Source organism: Orbicella faveolata, unplaced genomic scaffold, assembly GCF_042242905.1.
Source record: "Orbicella faveolata isolate gen_17 unplaced genomic scaffold, um_ofav_v1 contig_1, whole genome shotgun sequence".
Taxonomy (NCBI): domain Eukaryota; kingdom Metazoa; phylum Cnidaria; class Anthozoa; order Scleractinia; family Merulinidae; genus Orbicella; species Orbicella faveolata.
In genome coordinates, this window is record NW_028301536.1 from 10,939,963 (window position 1) to 10,967,590 (window position 27,628).

At 37.1% G+C, this 27,628-nt stretch overlaps 2 protein-coding genes across 3 annotated transcripts; both read left to right on the forward strand.

Annotated features, from left to right (window-relative positions):
• Positions 1–1,252: 1,252 nt before the first annotated feature.
• Positions 1,253–13,522, forward strand: LOC149118066 (tyramine receptor 1-like). Its single transcript, XM_089296939.1, has 3 exons — positions 1,253–5,253; positions 10,183–10,254; positions 12,843–13,522. Exon 3 carries the CDS (start codon positions 12,845–12,847, stop codon positions 13,520–13,522), a length of 678 nt encoding a protein of 225 aa, XP_089153065.1. The 5' UTR covers positions 1,253–5,253; positions 10,183–10,254; positions 12,843–12,844.
• LOC110048199 (histamine H2 receptor-like) lies at positions 13,448–26,553 on the forward strand. 2 transcript variants are annotated; one of them, XM_089288852.1, is made up of 3 exons: positions 13,448–17,371; positions 22,301–22,372; positions 24,961–26,553. In XM_089288852.1, the coding sequence occupies exon 3, from the start codon at positions 24,963–24,965 to the stop codon at positions 26,076–26,078; it is 1,116 nt and encodes a 371-aa protein (XP_089144978.1). In that variant the 5' UTR covers positions 13,448–17,371; positions 22,301–22,372; positions 24,961–24,962; the 3' UTR covers positions 26,079–26,553. The 2 variants fall into 2 exon arrangements, with proteins under 2 accessions (XP_089144978.1, XP_020609884.2); XM_020754225.2 differs by lacking the exon at positions 13,448–17,371 and having other exon boundaries at positions 19,048–22,372.
• Positions 26,554–27,628: the final 1,075 nt, after the last annotated feature.

A 27,628-nucleotide genomic window follows, 5' to 3' on the forward strand; every position in this document is an offset into this window, starting at 1 on the left:
TGGGCAATATAATAACAATGCTTAAAGTTCATCCTTTTTATTGTTTACAAATGTATTTTATCATTGTACACCGATTTCTCTATTGAACTTAAAACAGGACGATCCACTTTTGTTAACACAGTTAGTAGTGAAATGAAACACGAATCATTTCATTGCGATGGCTGTATCAAAAAGATTATGTTCTGAATTCGATAACTTCGAACTTTACATACCAGACTGTCAAATCAAACGAACTAGTTGCTCATTTTAGCCTCTGTTATTTAACAATCATTTGGTTGTAAAATAACAATTTGCTCTGCAAAATTAGGGTCAAATGTTTATCATCTCAGCATTCCATTTAGGATAGAATTGAATTACCCTTGCTTATCTATAGAAACATCCCTTTCCTCGCTGTAATCGAAGAGCAGGAAACACGCCAGGATATTTTCTTTAAACGAGAAACTCGCCATAGTCCAAGGCTGTTGAACTAAGGTAGAGTTATGTTTATTTACTTTTCTAGATTGATCTTGTACGGGGACATGTTTTATGAAACAGCTTATGCACCAGTCATGGACTGGGTTGGGTAATACAAGCCTACTTTCCTAATTGACCATTAATTTTATCGTTTTGCTTGTTTGTCACGATAACGTGTGTTCCCAGGCTGTTCTCAAAAGCGTTTATAAAAAAAATTATATTCGAGACTTACTTACCTGTATTGCTAAATATCTCTTCGTTCAGTAAAACATGTCAACTCTACAGAATGGTAGAATTCAATCGTCTCCGAGACCCGCACTATATAGAAGCTTTGTTGTATAACATGTCTACGTTGATCAGAAATTAGGCTACAACGTCTTTGGAAACGACGCTGTGAATTTTAAATAACTGTAGGTTACATTTGAGAAAAAATACTAAGATTTACCACATGAACTTAGTGGTCTCGAAGTAAACGAGCAAAGGGGATTTCGGTGTGGTGGTGAAGATCAGAATGCTGTGTTATGATTACCAGCTTAGTGCATTCGCACTGTGCACCGTGTTGTACTGTCTTGAACATAGAAATGTAATTTCAGCAACAGCTGATTTGATCCTTTTTCCCCGCACACGTGCACAGCTCACTCTACAAGTCGTACGTGAAGAGCTGTTATTCCTATCTCAAGTGAATCTGTTTAGTTTAAAAGCCAGTAGTACTTAACCGGGAAAATTTATTTTTATCGGCACTGTACATTTCGTGATGTAACGTCGCACGCACATAATCGTGTTTTAAAGCTGTAAAACTGTTAATTAATTCCATTTCTCGACACCATTTTGGTGGGCAAGAGATACTGAATCAAACTGTTTAAAGAACAGCTGTTTGCGATTGCAAGGTCGACATGGCCGGACAAATGTGGAAAACTTTTGCCGGATCAATCCACAAACATTGTGGCCTGACCCTTGATAGCGTGCTTCAAATATCTCCACTGTACTGAACAATCCGGTCTACTTTTACACCGATAAACGGTTGGAGACTCCATCGATAAAAGATCAGGTTATCAGTCTACGAGCGAAGAAAAGTTAATTAAAAACACTCGATTAATTGGATCACATGCAATTGTCATAAGTTATATCTCTAAACCAACATTTAATATACTTAACCAATTCTAATTACAAAGCTGCAAGGGTCCTGAAAAGTCGATATCAGTGGTTATTAAGATAATCTTTCGTGATTAGTCACACCAAAATAAAACATCAACATCTTGCTTATTGAATTCTTACCAGAAAAATTCCAATCAGCCAAAAGAACTCGAGTAACCATGACGGGCTGAAAAAGGTAACGTCTTATTAATGTTGGCAAACTGTTTAAAGAAAAACAAAAAGAAAAAAAAATCTTCTCAATGTGTTTTACACGTCAACATTCTATTTGCAACTACCGGTTAAAAAGCGCCGGAGATTAGAATATCTTAAAAATGACGATTTAATCAAGTTTCCTTTCCGAAAGGTTTCCATGACTGCCCGACAATTTTTTTTCAAAAACAACTCGACCTTAAGAAGGGAAAATACCGCACCGTCATTAGTTTCACATCCATCCTGGCCTCGCAGCAGTAAACGAGTATCAATTCGTTGTAAAACAAGGATTTGTAGTTTTTTCAGTGTCGGGTGAATGGTGACTGGAGGCCCAACCTAGCCTTTGATGCTTATCTCCCTCGTGCGACATCTTTCTGTCCAAGTGTGAAACAAGGAATGACTTGATGATATGTTAAAATTATCAAGGTAGAAAACGACGCCGTTATCTCATTTGTAGTCGGTACATATATAGTCTTTATCTTGGTTTGTACATGAAATCAGTGCTTCAGAGACGGAGTCCGCTAAAACAGATATCGGCACGAAGGCCTAGGAAGATACTTGATCAAAATCACATGGCACGCTAAGTAGAATCAAGTGATTTTCCTGTAGAGTGATGGAGTTTGCAGAATTTGATTTTTGAATAGATATCTGTGTGTTGGGCCAGATGTTAAGGACATAACATGGGGCGAGGTAAGACGAACTTCCGTTTGTATCAGCACGATGTTGACGACATAGTTGTTTACAGTATTTTCGCTACTGACCCATTCACGGCAAATAATAAAATTGCATGCACTGTAAGGTAACGCGAGCAAGGACACAACTACCTCCTAAAAGCTATTAAAATCAATTCACTTCAGCCACGCGTTTAACATAACGGCCGCAAATCGTTTTTCCGTCTGTTCGTGGACGGTGAAAAGTCCTTTCATAGGAAATTGAATGGAATAATCGGTAGAAACTAACAAACAAAAAAACATCAGACAACGGAAGGATACGTATAACTGAACTGAAAGAAGCGGTAATAACATCAAAGACAAAATAAGAAAAATTGCTGAAAAAATATGCAGAAAATCAAGGATGGAATGTAGATATAACTAGTCTAAAAAAGTTCTTGTACATCTCGTCATAAGGAAGAAAATATTCGATCGTACTATTTCACCATTTTTTTTTTACCAAAACCATTTATTTGATATTCGATGTGACTTGGACAAAATAAAATGAACCGGTAACAGTGATGGAAAGAGATCTCTAAAGACCTATAAAATACCGACTCTGACAGTTTTATCTCAAGTTTACCACACGGATCAGATGGCTCAGTAAACTCTTCAGTTTTGTAGAAGCACAAAACAACACGATAAACTAGAGAGTACAAATCACCTGGTAATAAATATCTGAGATAATCGCTTTAGGGTATGGGACAAGAAAAACAAGATTAAATAGCTTTTTTTCTCGTTTTGCCACGAGCTGTTAGGAAATTACTTTTCTGTTTTCATTTGCTGTAAGTTGTCATCATTAAGAATAAGAGCGGTTCTTTGTATTAGCCGGGGTTTCGTACCTTCTGTTTTAAACTTTAAATTTAGATAAAACGCCAGCAAAAATGATTTTATTTCATTTCATCGCATTTTGTAACATGGCATGAAGGCGTCGTTATCTTACTATTGAAAGATCTAAGATCAGTTTTGCACAGTTACAATAAGCGTAAATGGTCATTATTAATAGTGTTTACGGTTACAGGACTGTCTGCTTAAAAAGTTGTTGTTAATATTCCTTTCAGACATATTTCCGGCAAATCAATTTCTGCAGTGTATTTCTATTCATCTTACTGAAAGATAATTTTCGAAACCGAATTTTTCTTTTCTAAAGTTTACTGACATCAATTTGAGCAAATGTGTTTTACGACTGCAACATTAAAAAAACAAGCTTCAGGCTTCTAGTCAAATATCTGTGAGTGAAAAAATCAGCTAAAGAGAGTTGATTTTATAAGTGTACAAAGAGAAGTATAGATTTAGCACTTCCAAATTTTACTTCCGTCTCAATTAAAAGATCTTTATAGTTATCCTCCATCAAAACTGCTTTTTTAAAAAGTCTCCAAGCGAATCTTTACTGCTTGTAATTTACAGATTAAGATCGATTAGACTAACTTATTGGATAACTCATTTATATTTTTGCTTTATTTACAATGAGTCACATCCAGCCTGGACGTTAATCTTGACGATTGTCGAATATTGTTCACACCGTGTTTTGTGGGTAAACACAAGCTGTAAGGATGTCAAGTTTTTTACTTGCTCAGTGAACATACACAGGTTTTAGAATCAAAGGAAATCTTTTTTTGAGACAGCTTACGAAGATCTTAAAAGTGCCCTTCCTGCAGTTTTCATGGGTGTATTTGCTGTTTTGTGATACAGAAAACTGTGAAATTCCTAAGTTCGTTATTGAAATTATTTGTATAGTGAAACTCCCGCGGCGAAAGAGTCATTTCATATTAGCGAAGCAAATTCTACCGAAAATTGATTGAAACACAATAAGCAAGCAGCAGTTGGTAGGGCTGTGACCCCGCGGGGAGTAAGCCAGCCTTCATTTTATCCAACATCTGACGCGGAATTTAAAGCCAAAACATCCTCACCGATATACCATTTGAATAAAACAATCAAAAAAAAAAAAAAAAATCGAAGCGAAGTGACGCATAGAGCAGACAAACTCAATGCAGCTATGCGGTGAACCTCTTGTTATATGGCAGGAGCCGAAGAAGCTGAATCTTGATATGCCCATTCCGTGAAAAGACTGAAGAGTAGAAACGTACAGACTGCACTCGATAAAAGAAACGCTATGGTACGACTTCTTATCATTCTAAGCTTTCTACTAATTGTTTGTTTTAAATCTTAGAGTACTGGGAAGGAAATCTGGTGAGAGCGCTTAAATTAGCCGATGCAGAAAACGATGACGATGTTCAGTTTCGAGATATACATTGTTCAGTTTCAAGATATAATTCCATATCTCACAAATGTTGCTTATCTCAGTGTTTTTCAAATAACTTTATGTCAATCTTAACCATTTAAGATCTGAGGCATAAAGATATTATGAAGAGTCAAAAGAAACGGGACCGGCATAATTCTGTCTGTAAACATTTAGAAGAGAGTTAATCAGTCGACTTGCAGAAAGTTTGAATAAAGGAAGCAATTAACATGCGGAGACAAGTTAATGTGTATCCTTCACACTCATGTAGGTTGTTAGCAAGCATTCAATTTCAACCAATGGCTTAGCGATTCTTGCTAGTTTGTTTGACAATCACATGGAAATAATTCGGAATTTAAAGTGAGGAGTACAATTTTTATAGTCGCTTTTACACATATTAATAATTAAATATATAACCTTGACTCAGAAATAGGAGTTCTTAATTTACAGATTGAACGAGGCCAGCGACGGAAATAACAAGCCAGTTAATAACAACTCAAGTGAGGAGTGAGTGAAAATGATTTTTGTATGCTTAAAATTTTTTCAGTGCCACAAAGCGATAAACCTTTGTTTAAAATATGATTAACAGTTGCTTATGCGCTAAGTGTGTTTTAGGCCAAGTTTTCTTGTGAATTACAATACAAACACTTCTCTGTATTCATAGTCATATTGTATTCGCTTTCCTTGTTTTTCAGTTCTCCAGCTGCTTATCATTTTTGCCATTGCAAACATAAGTTTTGCCACAACAAAACCAAAACATTTTTGTTTTAAACTCATATTCTGGTTCTTAATTACAATGTAACTAATTGTGGTCCATTAATTTAGACTGACAAGCACTTCAAATTGATATTCCGTACTCTTCAGTACCTCGCTTATATTAACCATACATGCAAGCAGTGCCTGAAGCCGTTTCAAAAGTATAAAATTCCAGAGTTGTTAGTAAATCTCGAGATTAAAGTCGGTAGAGAACCATCATCCAGGCTGCTGATAAAGGTAAATAAGCGTCATTCTCAGCCGTTTCGGGTGTTCGTTTACGAAGGGCTAACGCTCCTTGAAACATCAGCCTCACAAACTCACTCGGGCCCGCGGTTAATTTACCTTGATCAGCTTCAACTTGATAAATAACTACGTTTTTTATCGCCGACGAAACCCAGCAGTTTACTTAGAAACTAATAACTTTGTTCATCACCAAACTTTGGGCTGTCCAGAAGTTGCTCGGCAACTTTTGGCAACTACTCACATTTCGCCGGAGCAACGTTTTTGCTTTCAGGTAACTTTATGATTTCTAAGCGATTTCTACCTATTTCTAGAAAGCGGAGGACTTTTTTATGTTCAAATTGATCTTAAAGCACGTTTCACAAATCACAATGCTTACAGGTATTGGAAACGTCGTCAATTTCCAAAGCTTGGGCTGGAGTTGTTTCACAGCCGTTTGGTATGCCTGTGGTTTAAGCTGCCAAGTAAACTACATAAGTCACAGGCAGCGGTTATTTAATTTCCAAAATGGCGGACGATGAAAGAGTGATTTATAGTTCATGCTCAAGTGACTCAGACGAAAGAAAAGAAAGTTCTTCAAATTCTTTGACGGAGGCAGTTGCCATGTTCCCCTATAACATATATGTTCGTTTAAGGTAAGAACAGTTATTTATCAACTCCGGTTGCAGTAAAACTACATGGAGATGCTTTAAAAACCAAATGCCATCTGCATATGTGCAACCCGAAGATTGTGGTCGTAAAACAGTTTTGGTCTGAAAATTGGTTTGGTTCTTGGTAATTTCAATAGCGTATAAACAGAATTTTATCTTTCTGGGGCCGGCTCCTTTTCACTTTCAAACAAAAAAGACAACCAGACAGATGACTAAAACTACGATATTAAGCGAGATTTTCTACTTGAGAAAGACAAACAGCCAGGTCTCAAAATAGTTTTGGTTAATGACCAAGTTAGTTTGATAATGGTTAAGATTTGAAACACGTGGTGGCATAAAAGCCCAAGCTGCTACCAACTTACCGAACGCCTGGGACAGGCTACAACCTTGGTCAAAATAAAATGAGAAATACAATCAAACCTTCCCCGCCCCCCCCCCCCCCGTCCCCCACCACCACCACCCTCTCGAATCAATAATGAGCTCGCGCAAAAACCATTTTTTCCATCATTGAAATACGGGGGGGGGGGGGGGGAGGACGGGTGGTCTTAATTTTTTATTGAAACTGACAAAAATTGAATCTTTGTCAGAATGAAATAAGAAATAAAACCACCCCTCCTGATGAATTCGCCCTACAACCAAAATGCAACCATCATAGATCATTGGAATGGGTATGAGTATGGCTGATGTATGTTGATAGTAGATTTTTCACCGTCATGATATCTTAATTTGGCACCATATTAAATTGCTTCTGTACTCATATCAGTTTCGATTTATCTTACCACCGAGCACCACAACGTACTGTGAGAGTAACAGCACACGACCCAAGAATCCAGACAACGTTTGTATTAATCGTCAGCATATTCATTCTTGATTGTCATATCCATTAAGAACACTAAAATTAATTTTTGATTTCCAATTTCAATTTCACACAATCAACATTTCGAAAATGTTGCCTGGATGATAATGATGATGATGATGAACATGATATTAAGTCTCTAACAAGGAAGTGTCTACCAAACAAAGTTCATAAGAATACTTATGGACTTCCGGGCGTCAACATTAAGAAGACAGCTCACAGAATTCTTCTTTAGACCAGAAAATTATAAGCCCTCTAGCCCTCGGTCGTTTTATTCACAATGAAAACGTTTTCTTGAAGGACTTACAAGATAGTTCCTGAAGATAAAATGAGCTTAATTTAAATTTTAAATTCCTCTGTAATTCACTAACAGAATTTCTTCAATGCTTTCCACAAAAGCAATACTCCTAAGCCACTTGATTGACAATTCACAAGCCTTAACTTTCACGATCGTAGCACAATCGTTAGTATTTTGCTTTTCTCACTCGTCAATCTGTATTTTTTACCTTTTGTTCTACATACCCCAGCTTCTAGCCCACTGCCGAGCCATAGACTACAATTTGTCTCGTAAAAGCAAATTAATGACGAATTCTTAATAAAAGTACTATTTGACCTGAAGGAAAATCCCCCATCGCTATCGCTTCGGTCGTATGCCAGCATGACCCTTATTTATTTAGCTGTGGTTACTCGAACAGAATGTTGTTGTTGTTGCTGTCTTGCGGCAGGTGTTGTTTTACTGCTGTCGTTGTTGCCTTTTGATTGACATCAGCGTGAAGCATTTCGACTTATTGCCACTGTAAATGTCTTACGTGAACAATTATTAGGTCGCATTCGCCATTTCAACATCCCCCATAATACACCTTGTTTGCCCCCAAAATTCTGCATAACCTTTGTTTCCCATTTCTCCTGGGTATTAAAGTCGTCCCAAAAGAAACTGAAGACAATGCTTATGCAAAATTTTGGGGGTCAAGCAAGGTGTATTATGGGGATGTGGAAATGGCGAATTATCCTTTTTACTTCTCTCCACAAGGGCTAAGTACAGAGCTCCATCCCAAACGAATTATTGCAGGGAAATACACTAACTTGATCAACAAAATCCCTCTTCAGTTATCCCTACTAAAAGACATAAAATACATATTGCAAAAACTTCCGTTAATAAGGACATATTGATGGCTGACTAGACAGACTTTACATTGGAGAGAAAAAACAGCATGAAAACAAACAATGTTATATTGAGTTGCCCTGGAAACCAATGTTATTTAACATATAAATATTGAAACTCCCCCTAATTTTAGCTCAATGGTTAACGATGCCGATTACTGAAAAAAAAAGACCTTAGCGGAACAAAATTTAGGCGAAATAAGTCTCTTGTTTGTTTAGCGTGAGCTTTATTGGCCATATGTTTCGCGACAAACGCGGCCGGTGTTAGCATCTCTTGTCTACTGTCACTGAAAAGGATGATTAAAGTTTGCTAATGAACCACAGAACAAACGACTGTTAACATTATATACTGCCGCTGTCGGCGTGAGAACAGCACACAAAACTAGATCAAAAGAGGCAAAACAGATCAGCATTATCGCACAAATTCGCCACTCCTAAACCTCCTGTTGCCATAAACCTTGCGGTGAGTATTGTGGTGATGATCGTTTTATATTTATTTTGGAAAAGTGTCCTTAATTTATTCTTTCCTAAAGAGGGCAAGATACACATATATAAGAAACCGCTGCCATTTATCTGTTTGCCGTGTTATGTTTAAGTGCAAAAAGGAAATGTCCATTATTCATTTATGCTGTTAAAATGAGATCTAGTAAAATGACAATGCGATTGTAATTCTTTGAAAATGGAGTTTGTCTCATAAATGTGCAAAAAAAAAACCCATCAACATTTGTATTTGTCGGTAAAATGTTTCAACGAATCTTCCGCACGGGACAAATTTAGAACTTTTTTCCACTTTCTCTTTGGTTTTACTATTGCTCGGAAACAACTTTTAGCCGAGACAATTATTACAGCTTAGGATTATTTTCCCTAAAAAAAGAGTGACATTTGAATTATAAGAGGAATTAATCAAGACTACGGAGGGGTTTAGCTTTTGATCAAAATAGATGTTTTTGTTTTCAGTTGTGAGCTGATAAAACCAAAATGACTGATTCTTTACTCTAGGACTTTCATCCTTTAACAGTCCAGGCGAAAACGCTTGGTTAAAAAATTAGAGAGAAAAGCAAAAATTCCTAAAATATATTAAAGATCGGCAGAAAGTAAGGGTTTTTTAAGGCCGGTACAAAAAAAGCTTTCGTCCGTATTCAAAAACAAAACTTTCACTAAGATTTTAGAAGCAAATCTGTCTAGAGATCTTTTCATTGAAAACTGAGCAGGAAGGAATTATCTTCTCGATCGGATTTTCTCTGTTCGTGACCATGTTACCATAGTTACATATTCTTCACTTGTCAAACACAAGTCCATTTCGTGAAATTCGTTAATTACTTGTCTGGAGAGGTCATTTTTAGAGAAAATAGAAATAGTTTGTTCCTGTTCTGCGTCAAACGGACCTTGCTGTCGAGGTTGTAAAATCGACTCACATTATTGTGTACATGTAGAAAAACATTGAGATACTCACTTTTCGAGAAGGAATTGGAAACGGAAAATCAGCACTGTCGAGAGTAACTGATAATACCCACAGTGTGCCATCGCACGCAGCGTGCTACACAACACTGCTAACCAATGACAAAACAGCTCATCATTGCTTTTAAGAAGTTTATAGTGATTTAAGGAGTTTTGGTTTTCTGAAATTGCAGACATTAACAACAATAGGGCTGTTCTGATTGGAGTGTCTGACTTTATTTAGTTTGTGAATATCGTATGGAGGTTTTTTCGCTTTTAAATGTCAACAAAGTGTATTAGTGTTTTCATCAATTATCGGATGCTTTTACGTTGCAGCTGCCTCTGGATATCAAGCAAGTAGCGAACAAGGAGGAAGATTGAAGAAATATCTGCTTTCGCTTCTCTTCGGTAGGTGGTTTTGTAATTTAGCCCTACTCACTTGTATTGGTTTTGCCTGGTGTAAAAAAAAAAAAACATTACTGCACCAGCTGTGCACGTTTCTACCTTTAAACAATGTTTACAGAAAACAACAATGACGGTGTGCGCGCATAAAACTTGAGAATTTTCAATTATCATGACTTGTTATGTTTTCAGCACCATTTCCACCAGCCAAGATAAGATTTTAAGTTTGTGGCTAATTCTTCGCCAATTGTTGCCTTTAATGAATTTTCCATTTCACTTGTAAACTAAAGTTGGATTTAATCAAGGGCAACAGAAAGGGCTTGTGAAACTGTTGCAATTACCTGAGCTTTGACCGTGCTATTCTGAATAGACACTGTTCAAAATTTCCTTCCTACTGAAGGGATCGTAGAATGAGAATTTTTTCACATTACTATTCAAAATGAGATTCTAAAGGCCTATGGAAATATCTTAGTAAATCACACCGTGCGAAAATAAATGAAAAGTAAATATGTGAAAACCACAATACTACGCGAGACATAATAATAAGTAAACAATATTGCACTTTATGATTTCAGAGCCTTGTTTGGCACGTTTTCTCTAGAAAAAACGTAAATGTGGCTCCTTATTTGTCGTCACTTGTGTTATAATGAAAAAAAAGATTTACCCAAGACACAGTTTTGGCATAAAATGACAAGTTTTATCTCAAGCAAATTTTTATGTCTAGTAGCATAAGATACAAACGTAAACAAAGAAGTGACACAAAGATTTTACATTTGCTGAACCAATTTAAACATTTGCCACTCTGAATTATGGTCCAATTAACACAACGTGGTCATGCTTATCTTTTAAAAAAAATGGTGTTTGTACTCATGTGTAAATATACATACACCCTTTTTCTAATTAACAGGATCGTTTTTATTTAACAAGTATTATTACTTTATTAATATTTTATCAACCTATCATTTTGTGAAGTGAAATTTAATTAATTAATCGGTCTAAATTTTGATGGGCTCATGTTTCTCCCATATACATTCAAAAAACGTCCACCATAAGAATCGTGTATGCAGAAAAACAATTCTCCTTTACTACAGAACAGAAATCAGTTTAGAAGACAGTAGCTGCAACACAGCTGTCCCCTTGGTCAGCGGTTAGGAGACGGAACTTATTTTATTTTTTTGGCCGCTGTTCAATAAACACAAAGGTTATGCAAATACCAGTGTCATAGATAGAAGACCTACTATTAACCTTACAACTTCTTATCTTACAAGTTCTTATCTTCCTGCGACTTACATCATCGAACGTTTGCTCATTTCACACCGTTATGGAGGTGACCTGCATCAGCGACTTGCAGCAACGGAGCAGTACTGAAAGCACGCGTCGCAATCGACAGCACGGAAAATTTGTGGTCCACATGTTCATTATTCTGAATCTTCAAGTCTTCCTAGTGGTTAAAAAAAGTAAATTTGCCTCCGGAGATAAAGCTGTTGGGTATAATTAATCAAAATTGTGCTTCACGAAGTATTGATGAATAATTCATCAAAATTAAACTGAAAGTTACGCTAGCTTCACGCAAACTTACCCGTTTAATAAAAACACTATTAGTTACAGTCAGTAGATAATGTTGTGCTCCAAACTCGTGGCTCTTATTTAACTTGGATTGGAAAGAAAAGTGACATTTTCGTATCAACATCACACTTTCTCAATGAACTTCATTCGCCGCTTCTTTTGCCCCGAGCAATCCTAGTTTATTTCATTATTCAAAATCCTTTGTTTTTTAGTTTAAGCAGTGTTGCTAAATGATTACGTGAAAAGTATCTCTTTAGAAAACCCGAAATAAGAACACCTAGGACAAATGAATGAGTGAATGAATAAAAACATTGATTGAAGTTGACCGATCTTTCAAAACCACCTGGAAAATTTGGCAAGATAATAATCCCTTCCCAACCAATTCGCATGAGAATATTAAGTGCAAGAAAATGAAACAGCGCACATTGTACATGAATCAGCTGTTAAGCATTCGAGAAACTGAATATGTTCACCTTTATTAAATAAAGGTGCTATTGGCACACCAGGACCCAATATCTTAATGCCTTTTTGTGTACTTGAGAGTAGTAATTTCAAGGGTCAAAATCTATGAAAACTTATTTCGCGAACGTAGATTCCACAAAGGCGTCCGTTTAGCCACCTTAGTTGAAATCTTTTGTGCATCGTTTATCGCACATTAGGAAGCTTTGTTCGCGCGTAAATTACCCGTGGATGCAGTTTGGCACAATCATGCAAATTTAGAGCGAATCTATGTTGCAATGTTGTTAAGTTACCGGTTTCATTAGTTTCACATCGATGCGCTCTTTTTCACCAGTGAACCGACATGCTCTCTAGATTTCAGACTTGCGCCATTTGAGCTTTGCGGAATTGCGCGCATTTCCTCAAATTTCGAGATTCGACGAGTATATTTGGAGCAATATTCTAACAAAGAAGAACAGTTCCGTATCCTAGAAAAGTTATAAGCTTTAAAAACACAAAGATATTGTTTGTTTATCGCCTCGGATTTACATTTGTTAACATTTGGACTGTATCTTGTTGCGTTCAATCAGGAATGGATACAATGGTGAACCTTACAAACGCGACGTCAAGTGTATTGACAGAAGCTGGGCCATCATCCACCAGCAACATAAACCCGGGACCAACAAATATCGTGGCAGCTTTGTTCGTCGCACTGCAGATTGTAGTTGCTCTTGGCGGAAATTTCATCGTCATTGCAAGCTTTTACACATTCAGAGATCTTCGCACAAAATGCAACTTCTTCATTATCTCTCTAGCAATCAGCGATATTCTGGTGGCCTTGATCGCCATGCCGTTCTGGTTAACCCTCCAGCTGACCCAGAATAAATGGATTTACGACACGAGACTCAAACAATTTTGGGATTGTATGGATATTCTGTGTGGAACTGCGTCCATCATGAACCTGACGGCGGTGAGTTTTGACCGCCAGTTGGCGATCACGTCGCCGTTCACATATGTTAAAATCCTGACAACTCGGCGCGCTATTTGTATCATATGCTTCGTATGGTGCTACGCTGCAGCCATTTCATCCTCGGTGCTAATCCAAAGCCCTAGACACAACTGGCCATATCCCAGTTATCTATGGTTCGTATCCATTGCGAGTTTCTTTCTACCTTTAGTTATAGAACAGCTGTTTGCGATTGCAAGGTCGACATGGCCGGACAAATGTGGAAAACTTTTGCCGGATCAATCCACAAACATTGTGGCCTGACCCTTGATAGCGTGCTTCAAATATCTCCACTGTACTGAACAATCCGGTCTACTTTTACACCGATAAACGGTTGGAGACTCCATCGATAAAAGATCAGGTTATCAGTCTACGAGCGAAGAAAAGTTAATTAAAAACACTCGATTAATTGGATCACATGCAATTGTCATAAGTTATATCTCTAAACCAACATTTAATATACTTAACCAATTCTAATTACAAAGCTGCAAGGGTCCTGAAAAGTCGATATCAGTGGTTATTAAGATAATCTTTCGTGATTAGTCACACCAAAATAAAACATCAACATCTTGCTTATTGAATTCTTACCAGAAAAATTCCAATCAGCCAAAAGAACTCGAGTAACCATGACGGGCTGAAAAAGGTAACGTCTTATTAATGTTGGCAAACTGTTTAAAGAAAAACAAAAAGAAAAAAAAATCTTCTCAATGTGTTTTACACGTCAACATTCTATTTGCAACTACCGGTTAAAAAGCGCCGGAGATTAGAATATCTTAAAAATGACGATTTAATCAAGTTTCCTTTCCGAAAGGTTTCCATGACTGCCCGACAATTTTTTTTCAAAAACAACTCGACCTTAAGAAGGGAAAATACCGCACCGTCATTAGTTTCACATCCATCCTGGCCTCGCAGCAGTAAACGAGTATCAATTCGTTGTAAAACAAGGATTTGTAGTTTTTTCAGTGTCGGGTGAATGGTGACTGGAGGCCCAACCTAGCCTTTGATGCTTATCTCCCTCGTGCGACATCTTTCTGTCCAAGTGTGAAACAAGGAATGACTTGATGATATGTTAAAATTATCAAGGTAGAAAACGACGCCGTTATCTCATTTGTAGTCGGTACATATATAGTCTTTATCTTGGTTTGTACATGAAATCAGTGCTTCAGAGACGGAGTCCGCTAAAACAGATATCGGCACGAAGGCCTAGGAAGATACTTGATCAAAATCACATGGCACGCTAAGTAGAATCAAGTGATTTTCCTGTAGAGTGATGGAGTTTGCAGAATTTGATTTTTGAATAGATATCTGTGTGTTGGGCCAGATGTTAAGGACATAACATGGGGCGAGGTAAGACGAACTTCCGTTTGTATCAGCACGATGTTGACGACATAGTTGTTTACAGTATTTTCGCTACTGACCCATTCACGGCAAATAATAAAATTGCATGCACTGTAAGGTAACGCGAGCAAGGACACAACTACCTCCTAAAAGCTATTAAAATCAATTCACTTCAGCCACGCGTTTAACATAACGGCCGCAAATCGTTTTTCCGTCTGTTCGTGGACGGTGAAAAGTCCTTTCATAGGAAATTGAATGGAATAATCGGTAGAAACTAACAAACAAAAAAACATCAGACAACGGAAGGATACGTATAACTGAACTGAAAGAAGCGGTAATAACATCAAAGACAAAATAAGAAAAATTGCTGAAAAAATATGCAGAAAATCAAGGATGGAATGTAGATATAACTAGTCTAAAAAAGTTCTTGTACATCTCGTCATAAGGAAGAAAATATTCGATCGTACTATTTCACCATTTTTTTTTTACCAAAACCATTTATTTGATATTCGATGTGACTTGGACAAAATAAAATGAACCGGTAACAGTGATGGAAAGAGATCTCTAAAGACCTATAAAATACCGACTCTGACAGTTTTATCTCAAGTTTACCACACGGATCAGATGGCTCAGTAAACTCTTCAGTTTTGTAGAAGCACAAAACAACACGATAAACTAGAGAGTACAAATCACCTGGTAATAAATATCTGAGATAATCGCTTTAGGGTATGGGACAAGAAAAACAAGATTAAATAGCTTTTTTTCTCGTTTTGCCACGAGCTGTTAGGAAATTACTTTTCTGTTTTCATTTGCTGTAAGTTGTCATCATTAAGAATAAGAGCGGTTCTTTGTATTAGCCGGGGTTTCGTACCTTCTGTTTTAAACTTTAAATTTAGATAAAACGCCAGCAAAAATGATTTTATTTCATTTCATCGCATTTTGTAACATGGCATGAAGGCGTCGTTATCTTACTATTGAAAGATCTAAGATCAGTTTTGCACAGTTACAATAAGCGTAAATGGTCATTATTAATAGTGTTTACGGTTACAGGACTGTCTGCTTAAAAAGTTGTTGTTAATATTCCTTTCAGACATATTTCCGGCAAATCAATTTCTGCAGTGTATTTCTATTCATCTTACTGAAAGATAATTTTCGAAACCGAATTTTTCTTTTCTAAAGTTTACTGACATCAATTTGAGCAAATGTGTTTTACGACTGCAACATTAAAAAAACAAGCTTCAGGCTTCTAGTCAAATATCTGTGAGTGAAAAAATCAGCTAAAGAGAGTTGATTTTATAAGTGTACAAAGAGAAGTATAGATTTAGCACTTCCAAATTTTACTTCCGTCTCAATTAAAAGATCTTTATAGTTATCCTCCATCAAAACTGCTTTTTTAAAAAGTCTCCAAGCGAATCTTTACTGCTTGTAATTTACAGATTAAGATCGATTAGACTAACTTATTGGATAACTCATTTATATTTTTGCTTTATTTACAATGAGTCACATCCAGCCTGGACGTTAATCTTGACGATTGTCGAATATTGTTCACACCGTGTTTTGTGGGTAAACACAAGCTGTAAGGATGTCAAGTTTTTTACTTGCTCAGTGAACATACACAGGTTTTAGAATCAAAGGAAATCTTTTTTTGAGACAGCTTACGAAGATCTTAAAAGTGCCCTTCCTGCAGTTTTCATGGGTGTATTTGCTGTTTTGTGATACAGAAAACTGTGAAATTCCTAAGTTCGTTATTGAAATTATTTGTATAGTGAAACTCCCGCGGCGAAAGAGTCATTTCATATTAGCGAAGCAAATTCTACCGAAAATTGATTGAAACACAATAAGCAAGCAGCAGTTGGTAGGGCTGTGACCCCGCGGGGAGTAAGCCAGCCTTCATTTTATCCAACATCTGACGCGGAATTTAAAGCCAAAACATCCTCACCGATATACCATTTGAATAAAACAATCAAAAAAAAAAAAAAAAATCGAAGCGAAGTGACGCATAGAGCAGACAAACTCAATGCAGCTATGCGGTGAACCTCTTGTTATATGGCAGGAGCCGAAGAAGCTGAATCTTGATATGCCCATTCCGTGAAAAGACTGAAGAGTAGAAACGTACAGACTGCACTCGATAAAAGAAACGCTATGGTACGACTTCTTATCATTCTAAGCTTTCTACTAATTGTTTGTTTTAAATCTTAGAGTACTGGGAAGGAAATCTGGTGAGAGCGCTTAAATTAGCCGATGCAGAAAACGATGACGATGTTCAGTTTCGAGATATACATTGTTCAGTTTCAAGATATAATTCCATATCTCACAAATGTTGCTTATCTCAGTGTTTTTCAAATAACTTTATGTCAATCTTAACCATTTAAGATCTGAGGCATAAAGATATTATGAAGAGTCAAAAGAAACGGGACCGGCATAATTCTGTCTGTAAACATTTAGAAGAGAGTTAATCAGTCGACTTGCAGAAAGTTTGAATAAAGGAAGCAATTAACATGCGGAGACAAGTTAATGTGTATCCTTCACACTCATGTAGGTTGTTAGCAAGCATTCAATTTCAACCAATGGCTTAGCGATTCTTGCTAGTTTGTTTGACAATCACATGGAAATAATTCGGAATTTAAAGTGAGGAGTACAATTTTTATAGTCGCTTTTACACATATTAATAATTAAATATATAACCTTGACTCAGAAATAGGAGTTCTTAATTTACAGATTGAACGAGGCCAGCGACGGAAATAACAAGCCAGTTAATAACAACTCAAGTGAGGAGTGAGTGAAAATGATTTTTGTATGCTTAAAATTTTTTCAGTGCCACAAAGCGATAAACCTTTGTTTAAAATATGATTAACAGTTGCTTATGCGCTAAGTGTGTTTTAGGCCAAGTTTTCTTGTGAATTACAATACAAACACTTCTCTGTATTCATAGTCATATTGTATTCGCTTTCCTTGTTTTTCAGTTCTCCAGCTGCTTATCATTTTTGCCATTGCAAACATAAGTTTTGCCACAACAAAACCAAAACATTTTTGTTTTAAACTCATATTCTGGTTCTTAATTACAATGTAACTAATTGTGGTCCATTAATTTAGACTGACAAGCACTTCAAATTGATATTCCGTACTCTTCAGTACCTCGCTTATATTAACCATACATGCAAGCAGTGCCTGAAGCCGTTTCAAAAGTATAAAATTCCAGAGTTGTTAGTAAATCTCGAGATTAAAGTCGGTAGAGAACCATCATCCAGGCTGCTGATAAAGGTAAATAAGCGTCATTCTCAGCCGTTTCGGGTGTTCGTTTACGAAGGGCTAACGCTCCTTGAAACATCAGCCTCACAAACTCACTCGGGCCCGCGGTTAATTTACCTTGATCAGCTTCAACTTGATAAATAACTACGTTTTTTATCGCCGACGAAACCCAGCAGTTTACTTAGAAACTAATAACTTTGTTCATCACCAAACTTTGGGCTGTCCAGAAGTTGCTCGGCAACTTTTGGCAACTACTCACATTTCGCCGGAGCAACGTTTTTGCTTTCAGGTAACTTTATGATTTCTAAGCGATTTCTACCTATTTCTAGAAAGCGGAGGACTTTTTTATGTTCAAATTGATCTTAAAGCACGTTTCACAAATCACAATGCTTACAGGTATTGGAAACGTCGTCAATTTCCAAAGCTTGGGCTGGAGTTGTTTCACAGCCGTTTGGTATGCCTGTGGTTTAAGCTGCCAAGTAAACTACATAAGTCACAGGCAGCGGTTATTTAATTTCCAAAATGGCGGACGATGAAAGAGTGATTTATAGTTCATGCTCAAGTGACTCAGACGAAAGAAAAGAAAGTTCTTCAAATTCTTTGACGGAGGCAGTTGCCATGTTCCCCTATAACATATATGTTCGTTTAAGGTAAGAACAGTTATTTATCAACTCCGGTTGCAGTAAAACTACATGGAGATGCTTTAAAAACCAAATGCCATCTGCATATGTGCAACCCGAAGATTGTGGTCGTAAAACAGTTTTGGTCTGAAAATTGGTTTGGTTCTTGGTAATTTCAATAGCGTATAAACAGAATTTTATCTTTCTGGGGCCGGCTCCTTTTCACTTTCAAACAAAAAAGACAACCAGACAGATGACTAAAACTACGATATTAAGCGAGATTTTCTACTTGAGAAAGACAAACAGCCAGGTCTCAAAATAGTTTTGGTTAATGACCAAGTTAGTTTGATAATGGTTAAGATTTGAAACACGTGGTGGCATAAAAGCCCAAGCTGCTACCAACTTACCGAACGCCTGGGACAGGCTACAACCTTGGTCAAAATAAAATGAGAAATACAATCAAACCTTCCCCGCCCCCCCCCCCCCCGTCCCCCACCACCACCACCCTCTCGAATCAATAATGAGCTCGCGCAAAAACCATTTTTTCCATCATTGAAATACGGGGGGGGGGGGGGGGAGGACGGGTGGTCTTAATTTTTTATTGAAACTGACAAAAATTGAATCTTTGTCAGAATGAAATAAGAAATAAAACCACCCCTCCTGATGAATTCGCCCTACAACCAAAATGCAACCATCATAGATCATTGGAATGGGTATGAGTATGGCTGATGTATGTTGATAGTAGATTTTTCACCGTCATGATATCTTAATTTGGCACCATATTAAATTGCTTCTGTACTCATATCAGTTTCGATTTATCTTACCACCGAGCACCACAACGTACTGTGAGAGTAACAGCACACGACCCAAGAATCCAGACAACGTTTGTATTAATCGTCAGCATATTCATTCTTGATTGTCATATCCATTAAGAACACTAAAATTAATTTTTGATTTCCAATTTCAATTTCACACAATCAACATTTCGAAAATGTTGCCTGGATGATAATGATGATGATGATGAACATGATATTAAGTCTCTAACAAGGAAGTGTCTACCAAACAAAGTTCATAAGAATACTTATGGACTTCCGGGCGTCAACATTAAGAAGACAGCTCACAGAATTCTTCTTTAGACCAGAAAATTATAAGCCCTCTAGCCCTCGGTCGTTTTATTCACAATGAAAACGTTTTCTTGAAGGACTTACAAGATAGTTCCTGAAGATAAAATGAGCTTAATTTAAATTTTAAATTCCTCTGTAATTCACTAACAGAATTTCTTCAATGCTTTCCACAAAAGCAATACTCCTAAGCCACTTGATTGACAATTCACAAGCCTTAACTTTCACGATCGTAGCACAATCGTTAGTATTTTGCTTTTCTCACTCGTCAATCTGTATTTTTTACCTTTTGTTCTACATACCCCAGCTTCTAGCCCACTGCCGAGCCATAGACTACAATTTGTCTCGTAAAAGCAAATTAATGACGAATTCTTAATAAAAGTACTATTTGACCTGAAGGAAAATCCCCCATCGCTATCGCTTCGGTCGTATGCCAGCATGACCCTTATTTATTTAGCTGTGGTTACTCGAACAGAATGTTGTTGTTGTTGCTGTCTTGCGGCAGGTGTTGTTTTACTGCTGTCGTTGTTGCCTTTTGATTGACATCAGCGTGAAGCATTTCGACTTATTGCCACTGTAAATGTCTTACGTGAACAATTATTAGGTCGCATTCGCCATTTCAACATCCCCCATAATACACCTTGTTTGCCCCCAAAATTCTGCATAACCTTTGTTTCCCATTTCTCCTGGGTATTAAAGTCGTCCCAAAAGAAACTGAAGACAATGCTTATGCAAAATTTTGGGGGTCAAGCAAGGTGTATTATGGGGATGTGGAAATGGCGAATTATCCTTTTTACTTCTCTCCACAAGGGCTAAGTACAGAGCTCCATCCCAAACGAATTATTGCAGGGAAATACACTAACTTGATCAACAAAATCCCTCTTCAGTTATCCCTACTAAAAGACATAAAATACATATTGCAAAAACTTCCGTTAATAAGGACATATTGATGGCTGACTAGACAGACTTTACATTGGAGAGAAAAAACAGCATGAAAACAAACAATGTTATATTGAGTTGCCCTGGAAACCAATGTTATTTAACATATAAATATTGAAACTCCCCCTAATTTTAGCTCAATGGTTAACGATGCCGATTACTGAAAAAAAAAGACCTTAGCGGAACAAAATTTAGGCGAAATAAGTCTCTTGTTTGTTTAGCGTGAGCTTTATTGGCCATATGTTTCGCGACAAACGCGGCCGGTGTTAGCATCTCTTGTCTACTGTCACTGAAAAGGATGATTAAAGTTTGCTAATGAACCACAGAACAAACGACTGTTAACATTATATACTGCCGCTGTCGGCGTGAGAACAGCACACAAAACTAGATCAAAAGAGGCAAAACAGATCAGCATTATCGCACAAATTCGCCACTCCTAAACCTCCTGTTGCCATAAACCTTGCGGTGAGTATTGTGGTGATGATCGTTTTATATTTATTTTGGAAAAGTGTCCTTAATTTATTCTTTCCTAAAGAGGGCAAGATACACATATATAAGAAACCGCTGCCATTTATCTGTTTGCCGTGTTATGTTTAAGTGCAAAAAGGAAATGTCCATTATTCATTTATGCTGTTAAAATGAGATCTAGTAAAATGACAATGCGATTGTAATTCTTTGAAAATGGAGTTTGTCTCATAAATGTGCAAAAAAAAAACCCATCAACATTTGTATTTGTCGGTAAAATGTTTCAACGAATCTTCCGCACGGGACAAATTTAGAACTTTTTTCCACTTTCTCTTTGGTTTTACTATTGCTCGGAAACAACTTTTAGCCGAGACAATTATTACAGCTTAGGATTATTTTCCCTAAAAAAAGAGTGACATTTGAATTATAAGAGGAATTAATCAAGACTACGGAGGGGTTTAGCTTTTGATCAAAATAGATGTTTTTGTTTTCAGTTGTGAGCTGATAAAACCAAAATGACTGATTCTTTACTCTAGGACTTTCATCCTTTAACAGTCCAGGCGAAAACGCTTGGTTAAAAAATTAGAGAGAAAAGCAAAAATTCCTAAAATATATTAAAGATCGGCAGAAAGTAAGGGTTTTTTAAGGCCGGTACAAAAAAAGCTTTCGTCCGTATTCAAAAACAAAACTTTCACTAAGATTTTAGAAGCAAATCTGTCTAGAGATCTTTTCATTGAAAACTGAGCAGGAAGGAATTATCTTCTCGATCGGATTTTCTCTGTTCGTGACCATGTTACCATAGTTACATATTCTTCACTTGTCAAACACAAGTCCATTTCGTGAAATTCGTTAATTACTTGTCTGGAGAGGTCATTTTTAGAGAAAATAGAAATAGTTTGTTCCTGTTCTGCGTCAAACGGACCTTGCTGTCGAGGTTGTAAAATCGACTCACATTATTGTGTACATGTAGAAAAACATTGAGATACTCACTTTTCGAGAAGGAATTGGAAACGGAAAATCAGCACTGTCGAGAGTAACTGATAATACCCACAGTGTGCCATCGCACGCAGCGTGCTACACAACACTGCTAACCAATGACAAAACAGCTCATCATTGCTTTTAAGAAGTTTATAGTGATTTAAGGAGTTTTGGTTTTCTGAAATTGCAGACATTAACAACAATAGGGCTGTTCTGATTGGAGTGTCTGACTTTATTTAGTTTGTGAATATCGTATGGAGGTTTTTTCGCTTTTAAATGTCAACAAAGTGTATTAGTGTTTTCATCAATTATCGGATGCTTTTACGTTGCAGCTGCCTCTGGATATCAAGCAAGTAGCGAACAAGGAGGAAGATTGAAGAAATATCTGCTTTCGCTTCTCTTCGGTAGGTGGTTTTGTAATTTAGCCCTACTCACTTGTATTGGTTTTGCCTGGTGTAAAAAAAAAAAAACATTACTGCACCAGCTGTGCACGTTTCTACCTTTAAACAATGTTTACAGAAAACAACAATGACGGTGTGCGCGCATAAAACTTGAGAATTTTCAATTATCATGACTTGTTATGTTTTCAGCACCATTTCCACCAGCCAAGATAAGATTTTAAGTTTGTGGCTAATTCTTCGCCAATTGTTGCCTTTAATGAATTTTCCATTTCACTTGTAAACTAAAGTTGGATTTAATCAAGGGCAACAGAAAGGGCTTGTGAAACTGTTGCAATTACCTGAGCTTTGACCGTGCTATTCTGAATAGACACTGTTCAAAATTTCCTTCCTACTGAAGGGATCGTAGAATGAGAATTTTTTCACATTACTATTCAAAATGAGATTCTAAAGGCCTATGGAAATATCTTAGTAAATCACACCGTGCGAAAATAAATGAAAAGTAAATATGTGAAAACCACAATACTACGCGAGACATAATAATAAGTAAACAATATTGCACTTTATGATTTCAGAGCCTTGTTTGGCACGTTTTCTCTAGAAAAAACGTAAATGTGGCTCCTTATTTGTCGTCACTTGTGTTATAATGAAAAAAAAGATTTACCCAAGACACAGTTTTGGCATAAAATGACAAGTTTTATCTCAAGCAAATTTTTATGTCTAGTAGCATAAGATACAAACGTAAACAAAGAAGTGACACAAAGATTTTACATTTGCTGAACCAATTTAAACATTTGCCACTCTGAATTATGGTCCAATTAACACAACGTGGTCATGCTTATCTTTTAAAAAAAATGGTGTTTGTACTCATGTGTAAATATACATACACCCTTTTTCTAATTAACAGGATCGTTTTTATTTAACAAGTATTATTACTTTATTAATATTTTATCAACCTATCATTTTGTGAAGTGAAATTTAATTAATTAATCGGTCTAAATTTTGATGGGCTCATGTTTCTCCCATATACATTCAAAAAACGTCCACCATAAGAATCGTGTATGCAGAAAAACAATTCTCCTTTACTACAGAACAGAAATCAGTTTAGAAGACAGTAGCTGCAACACAGCTGTCCCCTTGGTCAGCGGTTAGGAGACGGAACTTATTTTATTTTTTTGGCCGCTGTTCAATAAACACAAAGGTTATGCAAATACCAGTGTCATAGATAGAAGACCTACTATTAACCTTACAACTTCTTATCTTACAAGTTCTTATCTTCCTGCGACTTACATCATCGAACGTTTGCTCATTTCACACCGTTATGGAGGTGACCTGCATCAGCGACTTGCAGCAACGGAGCAGTACTGAAAGCACGCGTCGCAATCGACAGCACGGAAAATTTGTGGTCCACATGTTCATTATTCTGAATCTTCAAGTCTTCCTAGTGGTTAAAAAAAGTAAATTTGCCTCCGGAGATAAAGCTGTTGGGTATAATTAATCAAAATTGTGCTTCACGAAGTATTGATGAATAATTCATCAAAATTAAACTGAAAGTTACGCTAGCTTCACGCAAACTTACCCGTTTAATAAAAACACTATTAGTTACAGTCAGTAGATAATGTTGTGCTCCAAACTCGTGGCTCTTATTTAACTTGGATTGGAAAGAAAAGTGACATTTTCGTATCAACATCACACTTTCTCAATGAACTTCATTCGCCGCTTCTTTTGCCCCGAGCAATCCTAGTTTATTTCATTATTCAAAATCCTTTGTTTTTTAGTTTAAGCAGTGTTGCTAAATGATTACGTGAAAAGTATCTCTTTAGAAAACCCGAAATAAGAACACCTAGGACAAATGAATGAGTGAATGAATAAAAACATTGATTGAAGTTGACCGATCTTTCAAAACCACCTGGAAAATTTGGCAAGATAATAATCCCTTCCCAACCAATTCGCATGAGAATATTAAGTGCAAGAAAATGAAACAGCGCACATTGTACATGAATCAGCTGTTAAGCATTCGAGAAACTGAATATGTTCACCTTTATTAAATAAAGGTGCTATTGGCACACCAGGACCCAATATCTTAATGCCTTTTTGTGTACTTGAGAGTAGTAATTTCAAGGGTCAAAATCTATGAAAACTTATTTCGCGAACGTAGATTCCACAAAGGCGTCCGTTTAGCCACCTTAGTTGAAATCTTTTGTGCATCGTTTATCGCACATTAGGAAGCTTTGTTCGCGCGTAAATTACCCGTGGATGCAGTTTGGCACAATCATGCAAATTTAGAGCGAATCTATGTTGCAATGTTGTTAAGTTACCGGTTTCATTAGTTTCACATCGATGCGCTCTTTTTCACCAGTGAACCGACATGCTCTCTAGATTTCAGACTTGCGCCATTTGAGCTTTGCGGAATTGCGCGCATTTCCTCAAATTTCGAGATTCGACGAGTATATTTGGAGCAATATTCTAACAAAGAAGAACAGTTCCGTATCCTAGAAAAGTTATAAGCTTTAAAAACACAAAGATATTGTTTGTTTATCGCCTCGGATTTACATTTGTTAACATTTGGACTGTATCTTGTTGCGTTCAATCAGGAATGGATACAATGGTGAACCTTACAAACGCGACGTCAAGTGTATTGACAGAAGCTGGGCCATCATCCACCAGCAACATAAACCCGGGACCAACAAATATCGTGGCAGCTTTGTTCGTCGCACTGCAGATTGTAGTTGCTCTTGGCGGAAATTTCATCGTCATTGCAAGCTTTTACACATTCAGAGATCTTCGCACAAAATGCAACTTCTTCATTATCTCTCTAGCAATCAGCGATATTCTGGTGGCCTTGATCGCCATGCCGTTCTGGTTAACCCTCCAGCTGACCCAGAATAAATGGATTTACGACACGAGACTCAAACAATTTTGGGATTGTATGGATATTCTGTGTGGAACTGCGTCCATCATGAACCTGACGGCGGTGAGTTTTGACCGCCAGTTGGCGATCACGTCGCCGTTCACATATGTTAAAATCCTGACAACTCGGCGCGCTATTTGTATCATATGCTTCGTATGGTGCTACGCTGCAGCCATTTCATCCTCGGTGCTAATCCAAAGCCCTAGACACAACTGGCCATATCCCAGTTATCTATGGTTCGTATCCATTGCGAGTTTCTTTCTACCTTTAGTTATAATGCTGGTTATGTACGCTCGGATTTACCTTGTGGCACGGTACCAGGCTAGGCGCATCGGAAGAAACTACGCAACAGATATTAAAGCCGCAAAGACAATAGCAGTTGTGATCGGAGGATTTGTAATCTGTTGGCTCCCGTTCTTCATAGTCGTTCTGTCGTTCGCAAATCGAGTGAACTTTGGGCTCACTTTTCTTAACGTAGCCAAGTGGCTAGAATACTTAAACAGCTGTCTGAACCCTGTTATTTACACTTGTTTAAACCGAACTTACAGAAACGCGTTTAAAAAACTGTTTCGCCGCTGCCGCTCAAAAATCAAAAGAGATCACAGAGAACACTCAAGCGGCAATACCTTGCTGACAATGGGCGAGACAAAAGCGCCGATGACACCTGAGGAACGCGAAAGCTTATATACTCAAAACGGGCCTAAAAGCCCAAACCATGAGGGCCACGAGGACCTAAATGAAAACATTCCACTCAAAGAAAACCTCACCGATTCAAAAGTGCTGACAAACTGTAACAAATAAAACAATGTACTAGACCCATTCAACCCCTAGAAACTCTGCATTTTTAAAGTATCATGTACAAGACTATGATCCGAGTAACATCCATCAGTTAAAAGGAAACTTAAGCGACGTCAAGACTCTAAGAGACAAATAATGAAAACAAAACAGAAATAAGGAAAGTATGAAAGTGTGCTTCAAATAACAAATATTACAACACCTTATCCAGAAACGGTTGAAAACAAAAAGAATTCAGCATAGTTCGGTCGAGAGCTTTGAACAAATTTATTAAAGAGTCATGACCTTTTGACGGCGGAGAATAATAAAGATGTCGGAAAAAGTCAGTCAAATATTTTGAACTATAAAGTAATGTTTATCGTTCGATATTCGTAAATACCTCCAGGGTAAACAAAGTTAAGTGTAAACTCAAAGTATTTGTAGAATTTTTAAGACATGCCTAAATTTCAGAAACATGTGTATCATTAAAGAGTTAGTATGACTGGTTTGAAATGCTTGGTGGAGAAAGCCGGCTGCATGGAACAGAAAGATTGAACTATAAATAGGACAAAAATATGACAGATCATCCAAATTAAAACTTAATCTACAAACAAATTAAAGTTCATGTGTAACTTAGACGTGTTCAAATTAGCAAAGACTTATAAGGGAAAAGAAAGACGTGTTCAATTGCACATACTGATATAATTTACAGCTTAAAAACCCTAAAACGGAATGAAAGCAAGTTCGGTTGATACACTTTCTTATCTCATAAGTTGACTGAATTCAATTTTTTTTTGTTCCTCTATCATTATGGGCACATTATGGGCACATTAAAACGCAGTTGTATTTGTTTACCCAAGTTCTCAGCCAAATTGAATTGCATAGCATTCAAAAGATTTCACAGAAACTACACTAAAACAGTTAATGCAATGTTAAATGAACGATCACAAGGTCGTACTGGAATAAGCGGATTTTTAAACTAGGTGACATTTTCGACCCTGATGACAAAGATTCGATAAACAGTTCAGTAAGTGGTGAGTTAGCAGGGATGAATAGAAATTTCTCGAGTGATTTCAACTGTTGATAATAGTGGCCAAGTTTACTGGCAGATTTATCACTTCATAACTTCATAACTTAATTCGCCAAAACAGGCAAGGTAAATACCAGAAAAAGGACCCTGTGATCAACTATTACAACAGATTTTTTAGATCGTCCATGAAAATTCAAGATAACAAGCAAAACTACAGAGCTATTTAGCACGGACGTGTGGAATGTTCAAATTGTACTCAAATATAAGCAAGCACAGCCTCTACTTTCACTGACTGAACAAGAAAGGAGAATTAAAACATGAGACAGCCGTTTCTTCCTAGAGGATCACACGTTACTTGTTCTAATCAGTTGACCTCGACACCTTGTCAAACTGTGATTAATAACTTCATATATTTCCCCGTCATAACCAGAGCGTTTGTTTATATGTATATTTTCCGTTCAGTTCATAGCCTGTGGCACTCAGCAGGGTTTGACGCGCTTCGCTGCTTGCTTTGTGGCATGCCGAAACCCATAAATGGCAATGACGG

What these genes read in the sequence shown, in the direction of transcription:
- LOC149118066 (XM_089296939.1), top strand. Translation starts at nt 12,845, where the DNA reads ATGGATACAATGGTGAACCTTACAAACGCGACGTCAAGTGTATTGACA.
- LOC110048199 (XM_089288852.1), top strand. Translation starts at nt 24,963, where the DNA reads ATGGATACAATGGTGAACCTTACAAACGCGACGTCAAGTGTATTGACA.